General features: G+C 38.2%; 2 protein-coding genes across 2 annotated transcripts; one reads left to right on the plus strand and one right to left on the minus strand.

The window, feature by feature from the left end:
• Window positions 1-401: 401 nt before the first annotated feature.
• On the plus strand, window positions 402-4,676 carry islr2 (immunoglobulin superfamily containing leucine-rich repeat 2). Its single transcript, XM_030135943.1, has 2 exons — window positions 402-666; window positions 1,353-4,676. Exon 2 carries the CDS (start codon window positions 1,362-1,364, stop codon window positions 3,507-3,509), a length of 2,148 nt encoding a protein of 715 aa, XP_029991803.1. The 5' UTR covers window positions 402-666; window positions 1,353-1,361; the 3' UTR covers window positions 3,510-4,676.
• A 400-nt stretch (window positions 4,677-5,076) lies between these two features.
• On the minus strand, window positions 5,077-20,777 carry stra6 (signaling receptor and transporter of retinol STRA6). The gene is made up of 17 exons (XM_030135945.1): window positions 20,342-20,777; window positions 19,035-19,101; window positions 17,551-17,633; window positions 15,955-16,088; window positions 15,276-15,442; window positions 14,510-14,635; window positions 13,751-13,818; window positions 11,761-11,840; window positions 11,602-11,663; window positions 11,224-11,386; window positions 10,317-10,392; window positions 9,662-9,795; window positions 9,141-9,258; window positions 8,197-8,298; window positions 7,925-8,088; window positions 7,139-7,276; window positions 5,077-6,139 (listed from the first exon to the last, which is right to left on the minus strand). The coding sequence occupies exons 1-17, from the start codon at window positions 20,410-20,412 to the stop codon at window positions 5,901-5,903; spliced, it is 1,992 nt and encodes a 663-aa protein (XP_029991805.1). The 5' UTR covers window positions 20,413-20,777; the 3' UTR covers window positions 5,077-5,900.
• Window positions 20,778-23,320: the final 2,543 nt, after the last annotated feature.

A 23,320-nucleotide genomic window follows, 5' to 3' on the forward strand; every position in this document is an offset into this window, starting at 1 on the left:
ATCGTGCATCACATAACGGTGAAGGATGTGATTCAGATCTAATGGTTTGGATTTGATGTGACTCAGTTGCATGACTTGTGCTGGTCTGACTTCAGCCTTTTGTCGGGCTTCTTTTGTCCCCCTTTTATTTAATCATAATAATAACATAAACAACGGGATCCATTCGACTTGGGAAGTAAAACTTAAACGTGTCGGTGCTTTTGGAAACTTTTGTCTGGTTCTTTAATTAAAGACAAGAGGCTTCATGTGAACCGAATGAGGTCAAAGATTAGGTCTGGGTCGGGGAAATGAATTAAACATCACATTCTAAATTATGGATTTTCTCGGAGGGTGGAGGACACGGAGCTTCTGTATCTTTAATAGTGAGGAGAGAGATGGGAGAGGCTGCGCGTTCCCGGGTCATTTTCTCGCTCAGCGGCGGCGGGAGCGCGCAGTGGATCCTGACACTCGCAGAGGAAGAAAAAGCGCCGTCGGATTGCACCGAGTTACCGGAAAAAAAATGTTTCCTCCACCGCCCTTCATCAACGCTGTTAAGGTCTGCAAAAGTCATTTAAAAGGAACCGCAACATATGAGGACTGGAGTTTTTCCGACCATTAAACTTCTTTCAGAGGATTATAAACTACAGTAAATTATAAAACACAGGAATTGAACTTAACATTGCACAGGTAAGATGATTGCATTGTTAATTATGACTGTATATAATAAGAAAACATTATAACCTTGATTAAAGGTCAGGACAGTCAAATCAAAGCTAGGGTGAATAAACCTCCAGTTGTAACCACAAAGGCATGTGTGCATGAATGAAAAAAGCAGCACAGCTCTGGAAATGTAAAAGAAGTGCAGTTTTGCTTTTGTGAAAGTGAAATTCTGCAGTTAACGGGTTCATCGCCGTAGTCCGAGTCCGTCAGTCTGTTATGCACTGAGACGCGCTCAGAGCAGGACAGACTGTCTGACCCTGAAATTACTGCAGGTCTGACCAACAGTGTTTGTACATGTTTGTTGTCATTTAGTATATCCAAATCCAGTCCTCTCAATGATTTAGATAAATAAGCTATTTCTCATAAAGTATTCGTTATTATTCTATGCGAAAATAAAATCTAAAAATATCTTCTGATCTTCAGTGTAATTCTACTACAGCCTTCCTTTGTAGAAGCTACGTTTCTCTCAGTGTTTTAATTTTTCATGAGTTTGCACTTATGAATTAAGTTTAAAAGCTTTGACATCCAAGGTTATGCCTTTATAGCAGTGCTTTAAAACTGATCTGAAATGTAAAAGTTGTTTTCAGTTGTTGTTATACTCTGATGAAAACTGATAAAAACATTGGATAATATCTGGTCATTGATGCTTTCAGGTGCAGAAAATGGCCAGAAGGCTCCTGCAGCTCCTTGCCTTGTGGACTACCATGGTGGGCATTGTGCAGTGTTGTCCAGAGCTCTGCAGCTGTCTGGATAAATTTGCCCACCAGTTTGCTGACTGTGCTTACAAAGACCTGCTGGCGGTACCCGTGGGTCTTCCCTCCAATGTCACCACACTGAGTCTTTCTGCCAATAAGATCAAATTACTGAAAAGTAAAAGCTTCATCAATGTCACGCAGGTCACCTCTCTGTGGTTGGCCCATAATGAGATAGTTACCATAGAGAAGGACACTCTGGCCCCCCTGATTCAACTCCGCAACCTGGACATCAGCTACAACAAGATTGTAAACTTTCCATGGGAGGATCTGCACAACCTCACTGCCCTGCAGCTTCTGAAAATGAACAACAATGAAATGGTCAATCTTCCAGAGGATGCCTTTTCCACCCTGAAAGACCTGAGGTCGCTGCGAATTAACAACAACAAATTTTCCACCATTGTGCAGGGAACATTCACTGCTCTCTCCTCTATGTCCCACCTTCAGATTTTTAACAACCCTTTCTCCTGCTCCTGCAACCTCGAATGGCTGAGGGATTGGATCGCCACAACCAAGATATCTGTACCTGAGCAGAATACCATTGTATGTGACGCCCCTGAACACCTGAGGGGTACACTGGTAACAAACATGCCCAGACTGAACTGTAAGGCTCCCGTTGTCACAATTACCTACCATCCTGACATTGAGAACACAGAGATCTATGAGGGCTCCATGGTGATCTTGAATTGCGAAACTCAAGGAAACCCACCACCACAAGTCATGTGGGAAATAAGTGCAGGAAATCAGCATTTTCAACTTCTCTTGCCTGCAAATGTTGCGCAAAATGAAGTTCCAGTTAATGACAAATCCACCAGAAATCAGTTCCTCCTCTATCAAAATGGTACCCTCATCATGCCTCGCATAAGTAAAAAAGAGAGTGGAAATTTCACCTGCTCTGCAGCCAATGAATTAGGCAGGGCTGAGAGTAGTGTTAAAGTGGCCCTGGCAGGCACCCAAAAGCACACCCCCAACTCAGTGCTTGATACTACAGCGGAAAAGAGTCGCACCACTGTTAGCAAGCCTGCAGGGCCTAAGATCTCTAAAAACAATGTGATCAACTGGTCCAAAACTGATGAAAAGACAAAGGGCAGCCCTGCGGGTTCATCTGACAAACATGACGGCACAGAGCAGGATGGAGGGGTTCTGAAAGACCCCACCTTTGCAAGCAAGTGTGGTGTGCAGGACAGCAGTGAATACATCTCCAACCATGCCTTCAATTTGAGCTTGGATGACCTGAAACAGTACACTTTTGATTTTGGTGTTATTGCGCTGGAAGTGTCAGAGACTGAGGCCAAAGTCCAGCTGAATCCATTGCAGCTCCCCAGCAGCAAATCTAACCTTCACCTGAGTCAAAGTGAACACCTGGAAACAGTGAACAAAGAGCCGTTCAGTCTGTATCAGTCCTCATCCAGCAAATCCTCCTCTCTAGACATACTCTACCTCTGTGTAAATACAGGCAATGGACACTCAATGGTGGAGTGGTCTAAGATAGAGGAGGGGGTTAACTCCTACCACTTCCGCAATTTACAGCCTGGTACCAATTATACACTGTGTCTCACCTATGGGGGGCAGGACTGCCAAGTTCAAGTTGTCTTCACAACCAGGAAGAAAATCCCCTCCCTCCTCATCATTGTGGTTGTCAGTATTTTCCTTCTGGCTTTGGCCACAGTTCCCTTGCTGGGGGCCACCTGCTGCCATTTATTATACAAGTACCAGGGGAAGACCTACAAACTGATCATGAAGGCCCAGAACCCGGATCAGATGGAGAAACAAATGGCCGGAGATTTTGATCGCAGGGCGTCTTTTGTGGAGTCAGAGAAAACCTTCAACCCCAGCGAGTTAGGGGAGGGGGAGGGAGAGGCCGAGGGAGAGGAGGGGGACAGGGAGGGAGAGGCTGAGGGGAGCGTCGTTACCGAGTCCATCCCGGGGTCCTCATCCAAAACCAACCAGGAGGAGTTTGAGGTGGGCTCGGAGTACAGTGACAGACTCCCGCTGGGCGCTGAGGCGGTCAACATCTCCGAGGAAATCAACGGCAACTATAAGGAGCCCAGCCGCTGAACTCCACTGAAGCATACCCAGTCTGTTGTAAAATATTTGATTTTTAAGTAGCTTACATCCAAGCAGGTAACTCACCCACCATCACCTACACGTGAAATCGACGGGTTCTTAAAAAAAAGGTGACTCTTTTTTTATTTTTTACCTCAGAAAGCACTCCATCAGTCACTGAGATTGTTAATTCATTCATGTGACATATGTCGTTTAAGGTTAAAACTCACGTTTACAATGCAAGCACAGATAATCTGCAGTTTCTCAAAACCTTAGAACGGACAGAAAAGCGGTCAGATATTCCCTTTCTGCAGGACAGCTGGAAATTGTAAACGGACGGAGGACGGAGGCTATAACGCTCGCCACGGTCACGCGTAACGGAGGGCACAACTATATCAACATGCGATCGGCGTTTTCTAGAGCACAAAAACAAGCAAAAAGTAGTATAAGTGCCATATTTTCAAAGCCATCAGAAATTAACATCAGGGACCAGATGCTCTTTTGGAGCCGTGTGCGTCAGTGAAGAGATGAAGAAAAAACAGATCTTACACCTGTCAGATACTTTTCATCTTTTCATCCGTCGACGCACCGGCTCCACTTTTTTCATCTACGGATGTGTAGATTTTTTACAGCAGTGATATTAATGCTCGGTGATGTTGCGTCTGAGAGCGCACACTGTGGCGCGCAGCCTGCTGTCCTGTGCGTAAAAAAGGGAAATATCACTTTTAACTGCGCTGTGCTTGACGGGAAACCCCTGGTTATTTACCACGTTACCAACAAATGTTGTTTCACGTAATGTAAGGCTTTAAAATGTGCGATTTTAACCTCTTAATAAACGGGTGCTTGTTTTACTCTCGCTTTTTACAATTGAACGTGTCCATGGCATGTCACACGTATTTACCTGTGTGGTTTTTATTAGTGTAGTCTAGAGGACTTTAGATGTTACTGTCAACATGTGATGTAAAGCCATGTGAATTGAGCTTATTCTTTTTTTTACGACGGTAAATTTCTATGAAGCCTCAACAAAAAGCGCACGAGCGCGTGGCGGCTTCACTGTCTTGTAATTTGACATAGTGATTTTTTGTGAACTGTTGTGAAACGAAATCAAGAAACGTGATCTTTTGAGATTTTTTGATATTATTTTATGTAAGTGGAATTAATAAAATATATGAAACTAAATAGGCTTTTTCTGAAATGTTCTTTCCCTGCACACAAAACAAAAAAAGCTCTAATTCACTCATATGATCATCTGTATTCGCCATAAATAACTAAACTGTATTTCAGAATCAAATTAACAACTAAAATGTAAGATCAGCACTCTAAGGTAAAAACTGCCTCTAATGTTTTACGAGTGTTTTTTTCCGAATGTCTCCCATATTTTCTAGATCTAATACTGTAGGGATTGTGTTTGATCTGAAGTGAAAAGCTAACTAGGCCTTTACTGAAAGTACAGATGAACACAAAGCATCCCTTTGTTCTCATCCTGCAGTTCAGATCTTAACGGCGTTGCATCAACAGCATCACACTCCACTTTATGACCTTTAAAGAAGGTGTGAAAAAATAGAAAGAAAAAAGAGGGAACTGTTTTTCATTTTTATTTTCACAGTAATCACAAAAAAATCGGGTTTTCATATTTTTTTCTTACCTAAATAAAATTCGGAACTGTAAATGCAGAAACAAACGATGACATGTTGGTAAATGCAAAAGAATGCAGACAATATTAAGAAAAGGCTGGTAGCAGCAAGTGGTTTTTGACTTAAAGGTCACAAAACAGAAAATGTCAGTTTCATTTGCGTTGAAGTTTTTAACCCACGTTATTGGTAATTACACCAAACAATTTATTAACCAGTCTATGAAAACAGCTCATTGTGTAAATTCATAAATACTCAAATGCTCTATATATAAATACCCTGTTGCAAAGGATGCTTTGTGGACTGGATATTCAGTGTTTAGTTTGGATAAGTTCAAATTTGCATTATCTGCACTGCACCAGTCTGGGCCTATTGGGAAAAAATGGAATTAAACTGCAGGTTGAAACAGAAATGAACGATGCCACAAAATAAGCACAGAAATGTGTTGAAGATGACACATCATAGTTTTGGTAGATGAGAGATCAGTGCCACACAAGCCTTTGAATCAGACTGAAAACTATCACACATAAACAAACAACCAGTGGGACATGAAACACACAAAGTGAACACACAATCTCCAGACCAATGGGAAAGGCTGAGTGTGCTGAATTACACTGTGAGTGCTCTGGTGCCAACAAATGCAGAAATATCACTATGGACAAATTATATAATTGCATGCAGTTATATAATATTTAATTATATAATTTGTCCAAAAAAAAAAAAAACATTTAAAAATTGTGAAGCCAATCTTTCATGAGGGACACATTCTTTCTCAGTTGCTGGCGGCGGCCTCTGCCTCCTTGGTCGCTGCCTCCTTTTTGCTCCCCTCCTTGGTATTACGGTTGAGGCTTCCATTCACAAAGCTCTCTGCGGTCTGACGCTGAAAGTGCTTCCTGGTACCAACCAGGGACGGGTTGTTGACCAGGGTGTAGAGGAGCTGCCAGTGCCCACGGGCCCGTTTGGCACTGGACACTTTGTGCTGTTTCTTCTCCTGGTGGACCAGCTGGATCCCTGAGGACAGTCAGACATCATGATAGCACCTGCTCTGAGACATGTACTCAAGCCCTATACACTTGCATGAATAGATAACCTTATTTTAATCTGAGGTTTACTAAGAGGAGGTACTTTTGAAGGCCACCCAGGACTACCTTGATACTACAGAAAGCATAATAATAGAAAGCAATCATAGTCTAATTCTCTAAGCATGGTGGGAGCATATTGGGCTTGCCATTAACACTAAAAGCTTAAGCCCCTTGGGCTACATGAATATGAAACAGGCAATTAGCGTAGCTCATCTGTGTAACCAGCTACTGGAGAACTAATCTTTGTAATGAAACAGATTATTCCAGATAATGCATTGTTCACTGGATACAAACAAGCAACATTTATAATTGACTCATTTGCGACTAGATTCCACCACAACCAATGAATCCTGATGCATTTGCTTCTAATTGCTCATGATAATGCACATTTTCTTCTCTCTCATCACTTATCCTATCACCACATCAAAAACAGGGCATAGATGTTCATATTTTCAGGTTAGTTTTATAAATGATAAACATATTTCATTTACATCTATGAAATGATACAAGCAACACAAAGAACCCCATCCATATCCTACAGTGACAGACGTGGAGGGCTGAAGTGAGTGTGGGCTCACCATACAGATGGCTGATTAGTTTATGACAGATTTGATTGAGGCCAGTAGCAGGACTGTATATTATGCCACCCAGAGACTCAATTTGCTCGTGTCATATTAAATCAGAAATGCTTTCATTTCTTCTGCACGTGCAAGACTGTGCTGTGATCTGATTTTGTGTTACACTGACCTACTGAATTCTCTATAGAAATTATAACTGCCTGCTGCTTTCATTGCAGGTTTGAATGTATTCTGAAAGAACAGAATATGTTTTGATAGCATGTTTTTTTGCAGCTGTTTGAGCTGAATCATTAGTACTGGGTAAATTAGAGTGTGTTGTCTAGGAGGTGTACTGTTTTTGTACTACAGACCCTCTTCGGCATCCCGTGACCTCTGTGCAGCATTGGTCTCCTGGCTCACAGACTGCAGCAGCATCCCGCAGAAGGCCTTCATCACAGGGTGAGACTGGCTAACCTCAATCTTCAGATAATGAGCATAGCAGCGGTAGGCTGCAGACAGACACAGGGAGGGGCGATCACTCTGACAGAGAAAAACCAATAAACACACAGGACTGCACCCCGAGTTGGCTTTGAGGCAATCACACATAATGGCCGTACAATCACACGTTTTTTTTTTTTTTTAACCACCTGCTTTTTCTGACAACAGATGTCTTAAATCTGCAGCCATTTCAGAGACCGGTGTGCAATTAGAGTCCCTTGAACAGAATACAGATATCATTTGAGCTGCACTGAGCATCTCACAGGGTAAAGAGGAAAGGACACACATTTATGGTCTCTAAGTAGGATCAGTAAAAGTGCCTTTGCTCAGAGGAAATTGCCTCTCTTTACGCCGGCACAAGGATTAAAAAAAAAAAGAAAAACACAGTAGCATTGACAAAGGTAAAAAGCATGCTTCTAATACCAGTGAATATGAAACAGATGAGAATATGTAAACTCTGAGTGGTTAATGCAAAGGCTTTCAGTTCTCTAGTTACATGTGAGTTTTCTGTGGCTCAAAACTGTTTGTACATTGTAGGTGGAAAGATTATATTTAAACATCTTTTTTCTATAGATATCTGACCTGATGTTGGTACACAGTCAAAGTAGTTTAGACAGTATAACAATGTGAACACAGTGCACTATACAGTATCTGTTTACCTGGGTCAAATGCCTCTACGTTGCGGTTAAGAAGACTGATATCCGTGCGTCCCATATGGACGATGTTAAACAGGGCTGTGATGACAATGCGCCAGATGGCCAGCAGCACCCCGATCAGAACATTGACAGGAAACAGCAGATACGTCAGCAGGAATAGATTACCCCTGTAAAGAAAGTGTGAAAATTTAGGCATATCGGGATATTCTGCCATTTTTTCCAATAACTATATAATATATAAACAAAAAAACCATGAAAACAAATGCAGTCATCACCTGTTGTCTAGGTCTCGTGTGCCAGCTGTTTTTTTGATGAAGCAAAACCTGGCGGTGATGTGTTGTATCAAAACAGCCAAAAGGATCATGAGCCAGAAGGGCCTGAATGAACAAAATCAATAATCAGAACAGCTCTAGCAGACAGAAAATATTTTTGGAAGAAAGGATTTAGAAGCAAGCTACAGGTATTACTGATCTGTATAAAGTGTATGTGGCATTTTGATGCTGATGGGAATATTTTAATCCTGCCTTTCTTCAACTCAGAACCCAAAATGTAAATGTAGGATGTTAGTGAAAGTAAAATATATGACAATAAAATAAAATGTAAATTGATTTTCTTTATTAAAATACAAGATTGTTCTCTGGAACAAGAGCAGGACAAAAAAGAAATACGTGGTACAACAAGACAAAACAAATAAAAAAAAGTTAAAGATGTAAAAAAAAAAAATGCAAAACACAAGACAATAACTATGTAAAATATGTAGCAAGACAAAAAGAACAACATAAAAGACAAAAAATGCAAAAACTATGCAAATGATGCACCACGACCACAAAAAAAAAAAGACAATGATGGAAAACATTCGACAAGATGAAAATGATGCAGAAGAGATTTTAGACACAGTTTTTTGACAATGAAAAACTCATTCACGTGTGTATTTGTATTTGGTTGCATCTGAATAGTTTCACATGACTGCTTTAAATGTGCAGAGCCAAACATGACTTGTGTTAGAAGTGACTTTTGACATTATTTTTCTCTCCATGATTGACATTCCAGCAAAATGCATTTAAATCAACATTCATTAATCAGTAGAAATGTTGACATCATATCAACTCATAATATATTTCTGTAAGTTTGTGTCCTGGCGAAACATAAAGTACATTTTTTGAATTTTGAGGTGAAAAAGTTTGGGGACCACTGATTTAGAGATGTGACAAAAACTCACCACATGCTCCACAGCATCTTAAAGAGAACCAGATTCTGTCCGTGTAAAACAGGTATGATAATGAGGAAGACAGCGATCAGAAGGCAGAGGAAGAACACCATAGCCTGGATGAGCATGCCTGCAGGGAAGACATCAGAGCGTCAGGGTAACTGTGTAGATCCTATCAAACATCTTCAAAAATCTGCGCTGACACACATACTCTTATATCAGTGAAAGCAGAGGTGAGATGTCATTTCTTTTTATAAGCTCAAGAGAAGATCTGAAAAAGCATCCATTCATGAGCCACATATCCAAACCTTTCACATCTTCATTCCAGCTGAGTCAACACACAGCTAGAAAGATGCATTTACACACAAATAATGAGGCCGAACAGATAAGAATGGTGAATATTTTCACAAAAGGTCAAATATAGCGTATTGCTTAGTGTCTGTGTTAAGATGAAACAAAACTGTCATGAGCAAGACAAAACAAACCATTATTGTTAGCAAAATGAAGTCTTTTAATAATATAAATAACTCTACCGATACAAATGTGAGCTGCTGTAAAGCTGGTGTATCCCATCCAGCAGACCAGTGCAGGCCGGGAAGCCCTGATGCTTCTCTGGCAGTTGTAAACATTATAGATATCTCCTCTGTACAGCCCCTTCAGGTTTGACCTACAGAAAAAAAAGCACTATCATTAAGATGTTCCATTATGCAACAGACAGTGATGCATCAATAAATGTACCAATTACATCGTAAATTGAAGTGGGAAATTAGCCTGCAGTACACCAAAAATGCAATTCAACATTCAGCTTGGAAACTCATTTCTTTCAATATGACAATTTATGGTAATAGGGCAGTATTTCATTGCTTATCTTGATAGCCATTTTCAATTCCAGCAGCCATTAATGCAGAGTAAATGCTGCTCTGTCTGTTTGCTTGATTAGGCCACTATTATGTTAGAATAACCCCTTTGTGAACCATTAGAATATAATGAAGAAACCAAGATGCAAAGCACACCCAGGGCTTTCAGAAAGTTTAGGAGGAGAACGAAAATATATGTGAAAAAAAAAGTTATAGCTACTGTTCTTTTTTATTGGTTCATTTAACAGGGACATTGTACATTAATTCTCATTGCTGTAAATGAGTTAGCGAAATGACTATTTTTCATTTGCAGTTCTTTTCCCACACCTACCGATGCAGAACCATGGAGCGCATGAGCATAGCCAGATTGACCAAACCAGATAGGGTCAGTGCTGAGATATAGCACACTGTGAAAGAAAACAGAAAAAGTGTTTTACAGCAGAAGAATCTTCTCCACATTTTAATGATGATCTATTGATAAAATATCATATGCATGCACATCCTTTTGCAGCTACTGTAGCATCTGATTAAAAAAAAAAAAAATGTGCGCTGAGAAGAACCGGGGATTTAAACAATATAATTAACCCTATAATGCCAGACATATCATATTTGATACATGAGTTTTGAAGCCCTCTACATGATCAGTGATATATATATATATATATATATATATATATATATATATATATATATATATATATATATATATATATATATATATATATATATATATATATATATATATATATACTTTTTTTTTTTTTTAAACCTAATGTACACAATTAGATACATGCAACAGATGGATAATACAAACGGGGGGAGGAATTTGTTCACCAGAGGCCTTTCCAGTGACACTAAAAGATTGTGATTAATGAGGAAGGAGGCAGAACTTGGGCAATTTTGAAAAGGAATTACCAATTTGTTAGACATGTTTGTGTTATATTATGTTTTTGTTTGTTCAAAAATAATAAAATCTGAACACTGAGACATGATGTATCAAATATGATACAAAATTGAAACTCATACATGAAAATTAATATTTGAAAAAAAAAAAAAAATGGGGGTGGTGGTGGGGGGGTGGTTCAGAAGGACCAATAAAGGCTCCAGTTTCAAAGAATTGGAATTTTCTGTCAATGATTTCATGGTTCAGGCTTTACAGGGTTAAATAAAAGTGTCCCTGGCAGATTTCACATCTCAGCACTAATGCTTTTACTTCCTGATTTCACAGCTTCACTCACCTTCTACACACCACATGTAATAAACAACTAATCGAACTACTTCATGTTTGTCTGGAGACAGAATTATCTTGAAGCCAGCTAAAACGTTGGCAATGTCCTCATCGACTCCTGCACGGGCTGTCTGAAGAGTTGGCACCACTGTAAGGATCAGTAGCAGACCCACCTGAAAACAAACACACAAGAGGCATTATTGCATATTTATTTGTATAAATTGTGTGTTGTTGACTATGTAAATAAGACTGAATCTAAAATTAGGCTGTAAGTAAAAATATTGTAATGTAATTATTACTATTATGGTATCTTAGATACATAATCTGCTTTATTTCATGTGACAGGCAAGTATAAATAAGCCAGGCAGTGTATAATATAGTTTATTACCTGATACAGGGTTATAAAGGCCACTACGCAGGATATAGCCAACTTCAGAGGGAAACGGAAAGCTGTTTGAAAAAAGGTGAGTTATAAAAGTTTAAAGGGGATACTGTAAGCTATGAACACATGGCCAGACATAAAACCAGACTAAAGCGACATATTTACCATCCTCTGGTGTATAAATGTATGACTTCACAGCATCAATTATTCTTTGAGGGAGCTTGGGCGTCTCTGTGCTCGAAGTGCTGATGTGAAAGGTAAACAGAGTTAAAAACCCTGCATTTTCCATCACACTTCAATGAATTTAAGAGACGATTCTGCATGAATATCCTGTTCTTCAAACAGCGGTGCTTTTGCAATAATTCTTGAGAGCATCAAACTGATGAAAATGTGTCTCTCAATGGTTCCAGACATTTTCTACAAAAGGAAGATGAAAAAAATCTTTTCCGCTTGTTCGTCATGATAACAACATTTCTGCATGACTTGCAGTGCATTGACGATCTGAGGAAATAGTTGTAATCTTCTGTCAGCATTTGTGGTTTATAAAGTTATTTTCTGGCGTTGCTCATCAAAGCTTCCTCAAAAGGAAAACCTCTTTAATCAGCATTTAATGTCAAGGACACTTCAAGAGGGTTGGAACCTGTTTCCTCTACATAGTCTCTCTGTCAATCTATTGTCAATATTTGTATGCACTGGGTGCTCTTTGCACATAGTTTTCCTCAGTTAAATGTTTATTTTAAAGGGGAAATAAAAAGATAAATGATGGAGAAGGGAGGTGCACTACATATATGAGGTTAACCTGAATACACCAGGAAAGAAGATGTGACAGTATAAACTGCTTTTTTCTTGTGAGTTAGAACTTCAAGATAAATGGAAAAGCATCCATCTACACAACAAAGACAAATCTAAGTCTTAACACATAAAGATCCGAACGTCCTTTGTCAAATAAAACCATCTACTGATCTAAACTGTTTAATATCTGTTGATCCACTAATCCCATAATACTTGTAAATATTTGGTGTAAAATGCAGTTTGTCATCTTTTCATGGTCATCAGATATGACCCATTTGGACATTCAGAGGCTCCGTAGTGAATGTGGAAACACCGTCATCTTCTACAACATTGATTCACCAGTAAAACCCATAGAGTTTGATAAATGGCAGTGGATGGAGACACTTGTTTTTATGTTCAATTATTGATATTTTTGCTCAGAAAGTCACTTTTTCTTCAGTTTTATCTGTTTTTACTATACAAACCCTCAACTTTAATCTGAACTTTGATGAACATCTACATGATCAGAAAATTAAATATGGTAAATACCAGATTTTTACTGGAAAAAAACCTAGGATAATATTGTAATAAATGGCGATAAATCATTTAAGGAAAGTTAACTAGAGAGAAAAAATAATTTGGGAAGTGCCATAAAATTAACACTGTGTCTTTTTGGGTTAACCCATAAAGACCCAAACACCCACCACTGACCAAAACATCTACTGATCTAAAATGTTTAATACCTGTTGATTCTTTAATCTTATTAATGCATGTAAATAATTAGTGTAAAATGCAGTTTGTCATCTTTTCATGGTCATCAGATATGATCCATTTGGACATTCAGAGGCTCCATAGTTACCATGGAAACATCGTCATCTTCTACAACATTGATTCACCGGTAAAACCCATGGAGTTGGATCAATGACAGTGGACAGAGACTTTTGTTTTTTGTTTAGTTAAAGATATTTTGGCTGAAAAGGTCACTTTTTCCTAGTTTTTTTTTCCTCATTTTTACTCTGAGTTTTAATGAATATCTACATGATCAGTGAATTAAATATAGGAAAATACATGATTTGCACTGAAAAAACTTTAAAAAGAGGATCATATTACAATAAATAGTGAAAAATTGCTCAAGAAAGATTGAATGTAGAGGAAAAATTCATTTGAGAACTACCACAAAAGTAACAATGGGACTTTATGGGTTAAACTAAAAATTACAAACTAATTATAATGAGGCATAAGACACATAGAGTAGCAGCACAGTGAAAACACACACCACTGTATCAGTGTCACCAAAATCTGCAGAGAAAATGTTTATGCACTTCATCAGTGTAATGCTGTAGTATGACAGCATCATAGTCTATTCACAACATGAAATTCTTACCTGATTTTAGCAGCCTTCTTCTTAAGTATTGTCTTCACATAGTCTCTGTAGTAGCTGCTGCTCAGATCCTAATGGAGAAAAACAGCAACCACAAGAACAAAATGATGATGCTGCACTACAACAATGGAAATGCCAAAGCCCCAAAATTCTTAATTTTATTTTTCTATTCTTTCAGTTTGAATCATATTCAGCAGTTATTAATATGAGGAAAAAGCATTGGTCACAAACTAAGCCTCCTTACAATAAGATTTTGTAGCTGAACTGTACACATTTGTGGTGTCAGGTACGTCCTGTGGGGAGCAGGAGGGGGGATGAGTCAGGCTCACCCGAGCTTTGTCACACCGTAGCTGAGATTAGCATCAAATAAACACAGCATTGTGTCTCCTCAGTGAAAAAACAAGGTAACCTTTTCATAATCTGATCAAGAACATAACGTAAACCAATTACGTCAAATCTGCTTAAAAATGATTAGTCCGTGGGTGTGCAGCATTGGAGTTAACATTTTCCTTCAGCCTAGACTGCATCAGCACCATAATCTCCTTGATTATGGCTTACCAAAGTTCCTCACATGCACAGATTGTGAGGAAATGTGTTTGTGAGGGTTTTTTTCATTTTTTTTTTCGCTTTTTTAATAGTGAATGTGAACTTAGGCAAGCCACCAACGTAGCATTTGTATTCAGTTTGTTATGTAAGCCGGCCACAATTAGTGCCACAGTCAACCTGGCATGCCAGAGGAACTGCTTTCAGATCAAAACTTACCTCTGTAGCATTGTTCTTTTCCGTGCCCTTTAAGCCCTTAAAGAGGAAAAGGGGATACTGGAAACTAAGGAATGCCAAACAAGCTATCTGGGGCAGGCTGGAGAAAAGGGAGTAGTATTTGTGTATCTGTGAAGGGATAAAAAAAGATTTGGAATCACTACGGAACTTGTTCTTAGAGTTGAAAACCCACACAAGGAAAACATCTTAAAAGTACATTGTATCACAACAAAAGGGACATAAATAACTTTCAGTGTTGTGGTGAGAGTCTCTAGTTTGGTCTAGTTTTGGCTTCACCACAATTAAAAAGTCTGAGACCTCCACTTATGATTTAGAGCCACAGAGAAAATCTTCTGCTTAGTGATAAACCAAATTCCACCCTTCCATAGTCTTTTTTTCCCCCAGAAATACAAGTAGTGTGTTGCAGCCAATAAGATGAATAACTAGACTAGCAATGTCTTATTCCGACACACACTAAACTGATTATCGTGGCAAAGCATCTTGATTAAGATCAACAGACAGTGGAACTAATTGTTTTGAATCTTAGCCATTCACAGCATAGAAGACCCAAGCAAAGCAGAAAATCTGGCTTTAGGCTAAAGGTTATTTCTCTTGCACATTCTACAGATGTCTTTGTTTGATGATAAATGGCTATTTTGTCTTGACTATTTTGTCCTTGAACTAAGAAAGAGGACATTGCAAAAAAGTAATCCCAGGACAATGAATGCATCGCTCCCACTACTAAGTAGCTATTGGCGCCTTTCCTTACCTGAGGTGTTTTGGGACAGTCAATTTTCTGCCACACCAGGACACTGAAGTGAGTCCAGGACAGGAGACTACCAAGGACATAGCCAACTTTATTATGTAAAGTACCGCATGCCAGGAGAGGGTAGTATAGTGCGGGGTAGTAGAAAACCCCCAGAATCACCCAGTTCTCTGCAAATAGTTCATCACACAAATGTAAAAAACAGATGTCAAAATGTGTACTGAATAAGAAACAGGATGTCTAGTTTCTTAACTTGTACTAAAGCATATGACACAATATTGCTTACGCCAATTCATTTTTACTCACTAAATTTCTAAGTTTTTGTAGGAGGAGCAAGAATTCAAATGTCATAGCTCTGAGCAGCAGCTGTATTTCAAAATCTTTTAAATCATGTACTGTTAGGGGATTGACGAAAGTAGCAGGGGACAGCCTTCTCACAGTCAAATCTTGTGTAACGTCAGGGAAAAAAAAGCTTCTTGTAAAGCTTATAATGCAGTTAAGTCGAAAATAACAGAGACACATGGAAAAAATCCAATTATATAACATATTTAACAAACAATAACGCTTACAGAGATACATCCATGTAAGAGAGTTAGTGCAGCTTTTAACTAGTGAGATTGCAGATTCATTAAATGCAAAGAGACTGATGTTAGTGCAGAAATAACCAAGATGAGCTCCTCACGTTTGTTCTCTGAGTCTGTTGTGAAGGGGAGGGGGTTTGGCGATAGGATCAGGCCACATAGTTTGCACAAGAGGACTCCAAACACAGCCACTGCCAGGCCCTTGTGCTGTGTATGGTCCAGGAAGTTGACCGGACTGTGAAATCAAGCAGCAGGTATTTAGAGCCCACATGTGAGCAGCCTCAGGTTTGGCTGAAATGGTTATTGAGCAAGAATCATCATACTTCAAAAGACCATAGTGGTGTTTTATCCCTGGTTTTAAATCATTTACTATTTTCTCCTTTTATCCATGAATACTTGAAAAGTCCCTGCTATGGTCATAGTCTTATCTGTCAGCCTCTGAGCAGCTCTGCTAGAAAGGGTTTGGGGGTTAATTTCCTTGCTCATAGGTACTGCAGTCAGCTCACAAGTTGCTATATGGTCACAGGTGATTTCATTACATATTTCAGCTTCTTTGCTGTTATGTTCCTGCACTTTTGGAGAAGTTGCAATAAATTTGACTTGAGAATCACCTATTAAGAAAATACCACTGTATTATTACAATAAAATATAAGATTGTGGTTTTAATATATATAATAAATAATGACTATCCTCATCAACCAGGTTTGTTTTTGATTTATTCCAAGTGTTTCTATTTATCTTTTTTTATCTTCTATTTCCAAATCTCATCTGAATGCTGTGCAACATACTTCACTTTGGTATTTATTTTCTTTGTTTTTCCACATTTTTTTTTTTAATTTTTGCAATTATACATAACAACAATAAACACAGATTTAAACCATGATGAAAACCAACAACCAAAACCACCGACTACACAAAGATGGAACATTAATATCTTATGCAACAATACCACATAAAAGGACTGTGCAAGTCTCAACTTAGATAAATAATCATTTAAATTATCAAAGGCAATCCAAAGATCATATACAAGGTGGTTAAGGATTGAGGAAAAAAGAAATGAGAAAATTGCCTATTGCTCTGAATTTATGGTCTTTCAACTTAATATTTATGATGACGATATGTACCCCCTCCAAATGGTTTCAGTTCTAAAATTAGTATCTTTAAGTCTATCTGTTATTTGCTCCATACCTAAGAGATTTAAAAATTCAGAAACCCATGTTTCTATTGAGAATACTTTGACTTGTGAATTTTCCAGTTCAACAAAATCATTCTTTTCACAGCCATTATTAGGTATTTATTTTCTATAACAAAATGAACACTTGTCATAAGTAATAAGTACTACTGTAAGATGATTTATTTATTTATTTTTGTAAGATTATTTATTTATTTTTATTCATTTATTTATTTATTTATTTTAACTCCACAGGAAAAATATTTATTAGCCATCTCCAGCTCTCACTTACAGTTGTACTCTCCCTGTCATATGACCTTCTCTCCCCACAGTATCCTTCCGCCAATCCATTTCAGTAGTCCCAATAACAGAAACAATATATACCCATTTAAATTATAGAAGTAAAATTTACAAAGCAAAAATAAATCTTCTTACACTAGGTTAGAACATGCTAAGCTAACAGTATGATCCTATAGGTATCTGTCTTCTTTCCTATTTAAAGAGTTTATAATAACAAAGTCCTCACCTGAGTAAACCTAGGAGTCCTTTTTGTTTGTTGCCCGCCTTTGTTCGCCTTGCTAAAATCGCTAGGATGAGCATGATAACAACCTGGAAAAGTAAGAGGGACCTTGGTTAGCTTTATCTGCAGAGCAGTGTGTCCTGTGCAGGCAGCTGTGTCTTCCTTAGGGTTCAGGCCTTTGCTTTGAACTAAAACTGGGAAGTGACGATGCCATAAAAGGCCTGACCCTTGTGTCTCATTAGTGGTCCCCATGGATGTGGTCTGAATATGACCTGTAACACATTAAGAAAACACACTACGAAGAATGTAATGCTATAACATCAGGCACTGTGGACCACACACTAAGATTATCCCTAAAAAGATATCAAAAGTAGAGAAATGATATCACATATTGGCTGTGGACTATACTGACCTATTGAGTCTGATAACAAATTCAGTTCAGGTCCATTTTATTTATGTAGCCACAAATCAGAAACTTTAAAAAGCTTTTAGAGTCTGTACAATGAATGACAGCATCTGGTTTGAAAAGGAAAAACTCCTCCAAAACTTGAAAAAATGGAGGAAACCTGCAGAAGAGCAAAACAAGAGGACTCTGTCTTCAAGGACAGACAATGCAATAGGTGCCATGTGTACAGAAAGGTAAACATACTTCGCACATCAATGAATACGCAAAAAAAAGTGAGTGAATAGTAGCACATAGATGATATATTGATTTTATACTTTTATATTACTTGATCTGCATGACGTATTTACAAAGACATACTGCTGTATTGATGTCTAGAGTTGATAATTCTGCAATACAAGATAAATAGTGATTCTGTTAAATAGATTCTGTTGGGTTTCTGTAAATTGACTTAGAGTCTGGTTTTGACCAACTCTATATATAAAATGTCAAGAGATAACTTTTTTGTGATCTGGCGCTATATAAATAAAATTTGATTGATTGAGTGATTTAACTGGTTTTCCCCTGTAAGTCGCTTTGGAAAAAAGCGTCTGCCAAATGCGTAAACATAAACATAAACATAAATAGAAGATAGAATAAGAAGATACAAGAAGATAAGAATCATTTGCAAATATCAAGTGACAGTCTCTATCAATGTTATAGCATCAAATAAATTAATTAAATCTTAATGCTGAAATAAAAGTAAGAGAGGCTTTTTAATGTCAAGGAAAACCACACCTCCATCTGGACCAATCCACTATCATTTAACCAAATTCCATTAAAACATATTCAGATTTATTAAGTTACTATCTTAGAATATAAACAAAAAGCAGACTGACAACATGAAGTCATTAGTGGAATTATTAGGATGAGACAGACTTCGACATCTGTTTCTTTCATAACTTTACAACAGGAAATAAACCCTTGTATCTATATGTGACATGCACGTGTCTGACAACAAGGTGTGATAATAAACCCAGTGGATGACTGGCAGTGAGAGGCCGGACTGTGTAATGTGTTGTCACTTTCACAGTAAAGTGGAACTCACGGATATTGCAGTGATGCATATGTGGTAGAGGTTGTCATCAGCGGTGGGGTCACATGAAGGGATTACTCTAAAAGAAGGAAAGAAAATATTCACACATGAGCAAAAACGATCACTCTGAAGCTGATAATGTGAGCTGCTGTGTTGCCCTGCGGAACACCTCACTAAACCTTTCACACGTCACTGTCAGCTCCGTTTGTGGCTGGAAACTTTATAGCTGAAATCCCGCTGCAGAGATTTGCATGTAAACGGATTGGTATCAGCATGACATGTGGAAACAACAAATGCCTATTTTCACATTCCACAGTACACAGAAGAGCGGTAATATCCTGGTCATGAGGTACCTGTTTCAACACCGACACTCAAAGGCCTCACACATCAGCTATTCTTAGACCCCTGGAAATAATGAGCATGGAGATGGTAGCTTTCAAAATGTATGTTTTAGACTCTGACAATGGCTCTGGCACCAAACCAGACCATATACATTTAAGGTAATGTCAAAATTTCTAGTGGATACAGAGGTGGTGCAGCAGAACATTTGGCTGTTTACAAAAAAAAAAAAGAAAAGAAACTAGTTCACTAAAGTGCTTCTCAGCCCACAATTTAACCACAACCTTTTAATTTGCACAAAAGTCAGGAAGTCCCCAAACTAAACATGTCAGCTGGAGATGAAAGGGGCTTTTTCTATTATATAGAGGGAGTTAAATATCAATATTATTTCTATTGTTCACTGAGACTGTTTGCTGATATGGGTAATGGTTTAGAAAGAATAACAATTTATCTAGTTAGAAAACATGTCAAAATGAATTGAACATTATGAGCGCTGGTGCATTGTGGGATGAGGCCAGGAGGATGATATAAGACTTATGTTGAATATGTCCACTATGTACTTTTTTAGTATGATGTTGCATAAGAAAAGTAACTACATGTGAAAACAAACTGTAAAACTGTAAAAATTACAACACACACTTTTATTTTTTTTATGCCAAAACTAAACACCCTGCCTTTCCAAACATGAAAATGAGAAGGCCTCTTGTGTAACATGACATGTCATTAAACACAAACATGACTACACACAGATACTGGCTCTGGATAGATGTGCCAAGTGGCACCAAATATCTACAGGAATGTTGTATTTCGCTGCACAATTGTTCAAAGCATAGGCCAGTTTAAGTAACTGATAATACACTTTGAACTATGCACTGATTTATCAAACATTGGACAAGTATAAGTTGATAACAGAAAGGTCGGGAAGTCTAACCTTACAGAAATAATCTCTAGTCCTTGATAGATAGAGTGAGTCTACTTACTCAACTTCCATTTTCTTTGGCGGAGGATACAGGTCCGGGTACTCATAGTCCAGTAAAGCATCCTTATCCATTGTGTTGTCTCTTTTTCAAACAGATCCAAAGTCTTAGAAAGAAGCTTTGATACTTTAACCACAATCTGTGTGATTCCCTTGGCTGAAGAAGAAAAAGTGTCTCCCAAGTCCCAACAACTTGGACCCTGTTGCTGCTGCAGACGCGTCCTTGTTTCCTTGTGTTTGGTCTACTCTCACTGGCAGTCTGTTACCCTCCCTCACCGCCTGTATTCAGGTGCCCTGGTCCCAATGTGGAGCTGAGGAGTAATGTGACAGGTCCTGGCTTCAGTGTGCTGCCTCCACCCTTCGAGGGCCCTATTTCAGCTGAGGGTTACCACCACACTGGGAGCCTGAGGAGAGAGTGAGAGGGGGCAGTGTTTGAAAGGAGGAGAAAATGTAGAAATCTGGGCAGTCAATCTGGAAGGCCACCTGCAGCTTACTGGGATTATATCTACTTTTGGAGTTGGATTGTTGGACCTGGTGCTGCTGGTTTAAAGGATCAGTTATAAAACTCCAGCTCGGACTGTGTGGGTAGCCGGGAGTAATCATAGTTTCCTATCAGAGTGGAGTTCCCAGTAGATAACAGGGAAATTCTCCCGTTGTTCCCTTCAGTCACGGTTCACTTATAGTAAAATGCGACTAAAACTACATGTGTAAATCAGAGGCATAGCATCATGGAAACAAACAGAACAGGAAGGAAGACAGGGTTACTTCAACTCACGTTCATGATGATAAAGATCAACGGAGAGGTCATTCAACCCAGTACTTTGTCTTCAGTAGATAAATTAAGATATCTGCTGTTTCCAAGGTTGTATTCATGGCAAGATAGCATTCGGAACAAGATACCTGCATCTTAACTCTCCCTCACTGGTGTCAACTACTTAAAAATGAAACCTGAGTATGTTCCAAATAACAACAAATGTCTGTAACGACTGATATAGATCATTGAACTGTAACAGAAAGTTGGGAATTCAATATTTTAATTGGAGTACATGATATTTGAAATGGATTTAACAATAGGTGCAGGCGCATTGCCCAGAAGAGAGAAATTTAACCTTTTTATTGGCTGTTGTGTTTTTGTTTTGTTTTTTTACACTTCACATTATATTCAGGAAATAGTGAATAAAAGTGCTGCATATTTTCACTTTAATAGATATTTTTGCTGATAATTCATGATCCTCTACAGTCAGTTATTTCTCAGCTAAAACATGTACTCTATTTGCTAATGTGAGGGATTACAGGCTTCAGGTTTTGAATGTAATCTCAATATTGTTTCTATTTTATAGACTAATTGACATTATCACAGTTGATCACAGTTATCACAGATGATCAGTTAGATGAACACCTTGAAAACCACAGCATAGATTGTTCATCTGTCTTTTGTGTTATATGATAGTATGACCTGACCAGCCCTGTGGTACAATCAACAAGGTGGATCTTGACCTTAGTCCCAGACTGCTTACATGTACAAAACTCTGTTATATATTAAATCCAACAGGAGATTAACAACACAGCTGTTTTTTACAGGCAAAATCACCGAACCAGCACATTGTATTTGTTTACTAAATTTCCCTCTGTGTTTATTCTGTAAAGATAATCTCTTCCCTTTCAGGAGATCTGAACCAGACAGTAATGGCGGACACAATACTGTATAATGTGTGGGCAAGAATGTTGTACAATGTTGCCCATAAAGTTGGGATAGAATATTTTTACCTCTTCTGATGAAAGGTTTGTCACATTGTGATTTATTCTTGATAAATAAAGTGTAATTGGGACTCAGTATGTAATCATTGCACCTGCATGGTGAAATGTGATTACTGAAGTGTATAAATAGGAATAAAAATAGGAATGTGTCTAAAAACAAAATTATTACAACTGAATGGATACTCCAACTTAATTCAATGACCATCTACAACAAATTTTATTCATCTATTCATTTTCTGATCTGCTTAATCCTCTGAAAGGTCATGGCGACATCTGGTTTTAACAATGTCAAAACTGATATGACTGCCAGAAAACAAAGGTCATCCATTATTTCTACAAAAGCTGCAATGCACATCTGTGTTTAAATGCACCACTATGCACATAAGATACGACAATGACAAGAGTTGTTCAAGCCTTATCCTGTTTGTCATGTCTGCAGTGATCAGTTGCTGCTCACACCTGCAGCTTAGGCAGTTTTGCAACACTAACCCCATGTCAGCATATACTCATTATGCCAGGATTACGGTCCCCAACTTTAAAAAGCAACAAAATTTCCCTCCTAACACTCCTGAGAAAACATAGTTTCTCAAGCATGGTTAGCCACCAAATCAAATAGGCTCCTGAAGAAAAATCAGCCCAGCAAATAAAGGGGTCACTGAACAAAGAATGCTTTGAACAGTTATAATTACATCAGAGAAAAGCAGTGTGATTAAAGCAGACAGTTCACTTGTATCAGGTCGAGGAATCAGCCAAAGCTTTTTGGTAGGAAATCTATTCAGCTTGAGCTTTGTTAAAACCCAAACATAATTGAAATACTGATTTACTGAGTCATATTTGACAACAGCATCAACACTGAGAGTGAAGCATCCACCAAATACACTCTAGCTTCAATGATCACAGTCAAAAATGTCATGTTGGGTTTAATGTTTTTCCAGCGGTGGAAACCAAACTAAGTACTTTCACTCATACACAAGCTCAATGCAACAGCGAAAAACTGATGGGGACCATTTACCCAATGATGAATACTTTCAGTTTCACACTTCAATTTTGCTGATAAAACACACATACTTGTACCTACGTTAGTTTTAAATGTTTAACATTATCTTTAAGTAAAGGATCTAAACACTATACATTTTCATGTTTTCATGTTTTTTCCATTTTTATGCCTATATATATGAGTCCATCTATAGAATTGTACATGTAGAACATCTTAAAATTCTTTCAG

Source organism: Sphaeramia orbicularis, chromosome 6 (assembly GCF_902148855.1).
Source record: "Sphaeramia orbicularis chromosome 6, fSphaOr1.1, whole genome shotgun sequence".
Classification (NCBI taxonomy): domain Eukaryota; kingdom Metazoa; phylum Chordata; class Actinopteri; order Kurtiformes; family Apogonidae; genus Sphaeramia; species Sphaeramia orbicularis.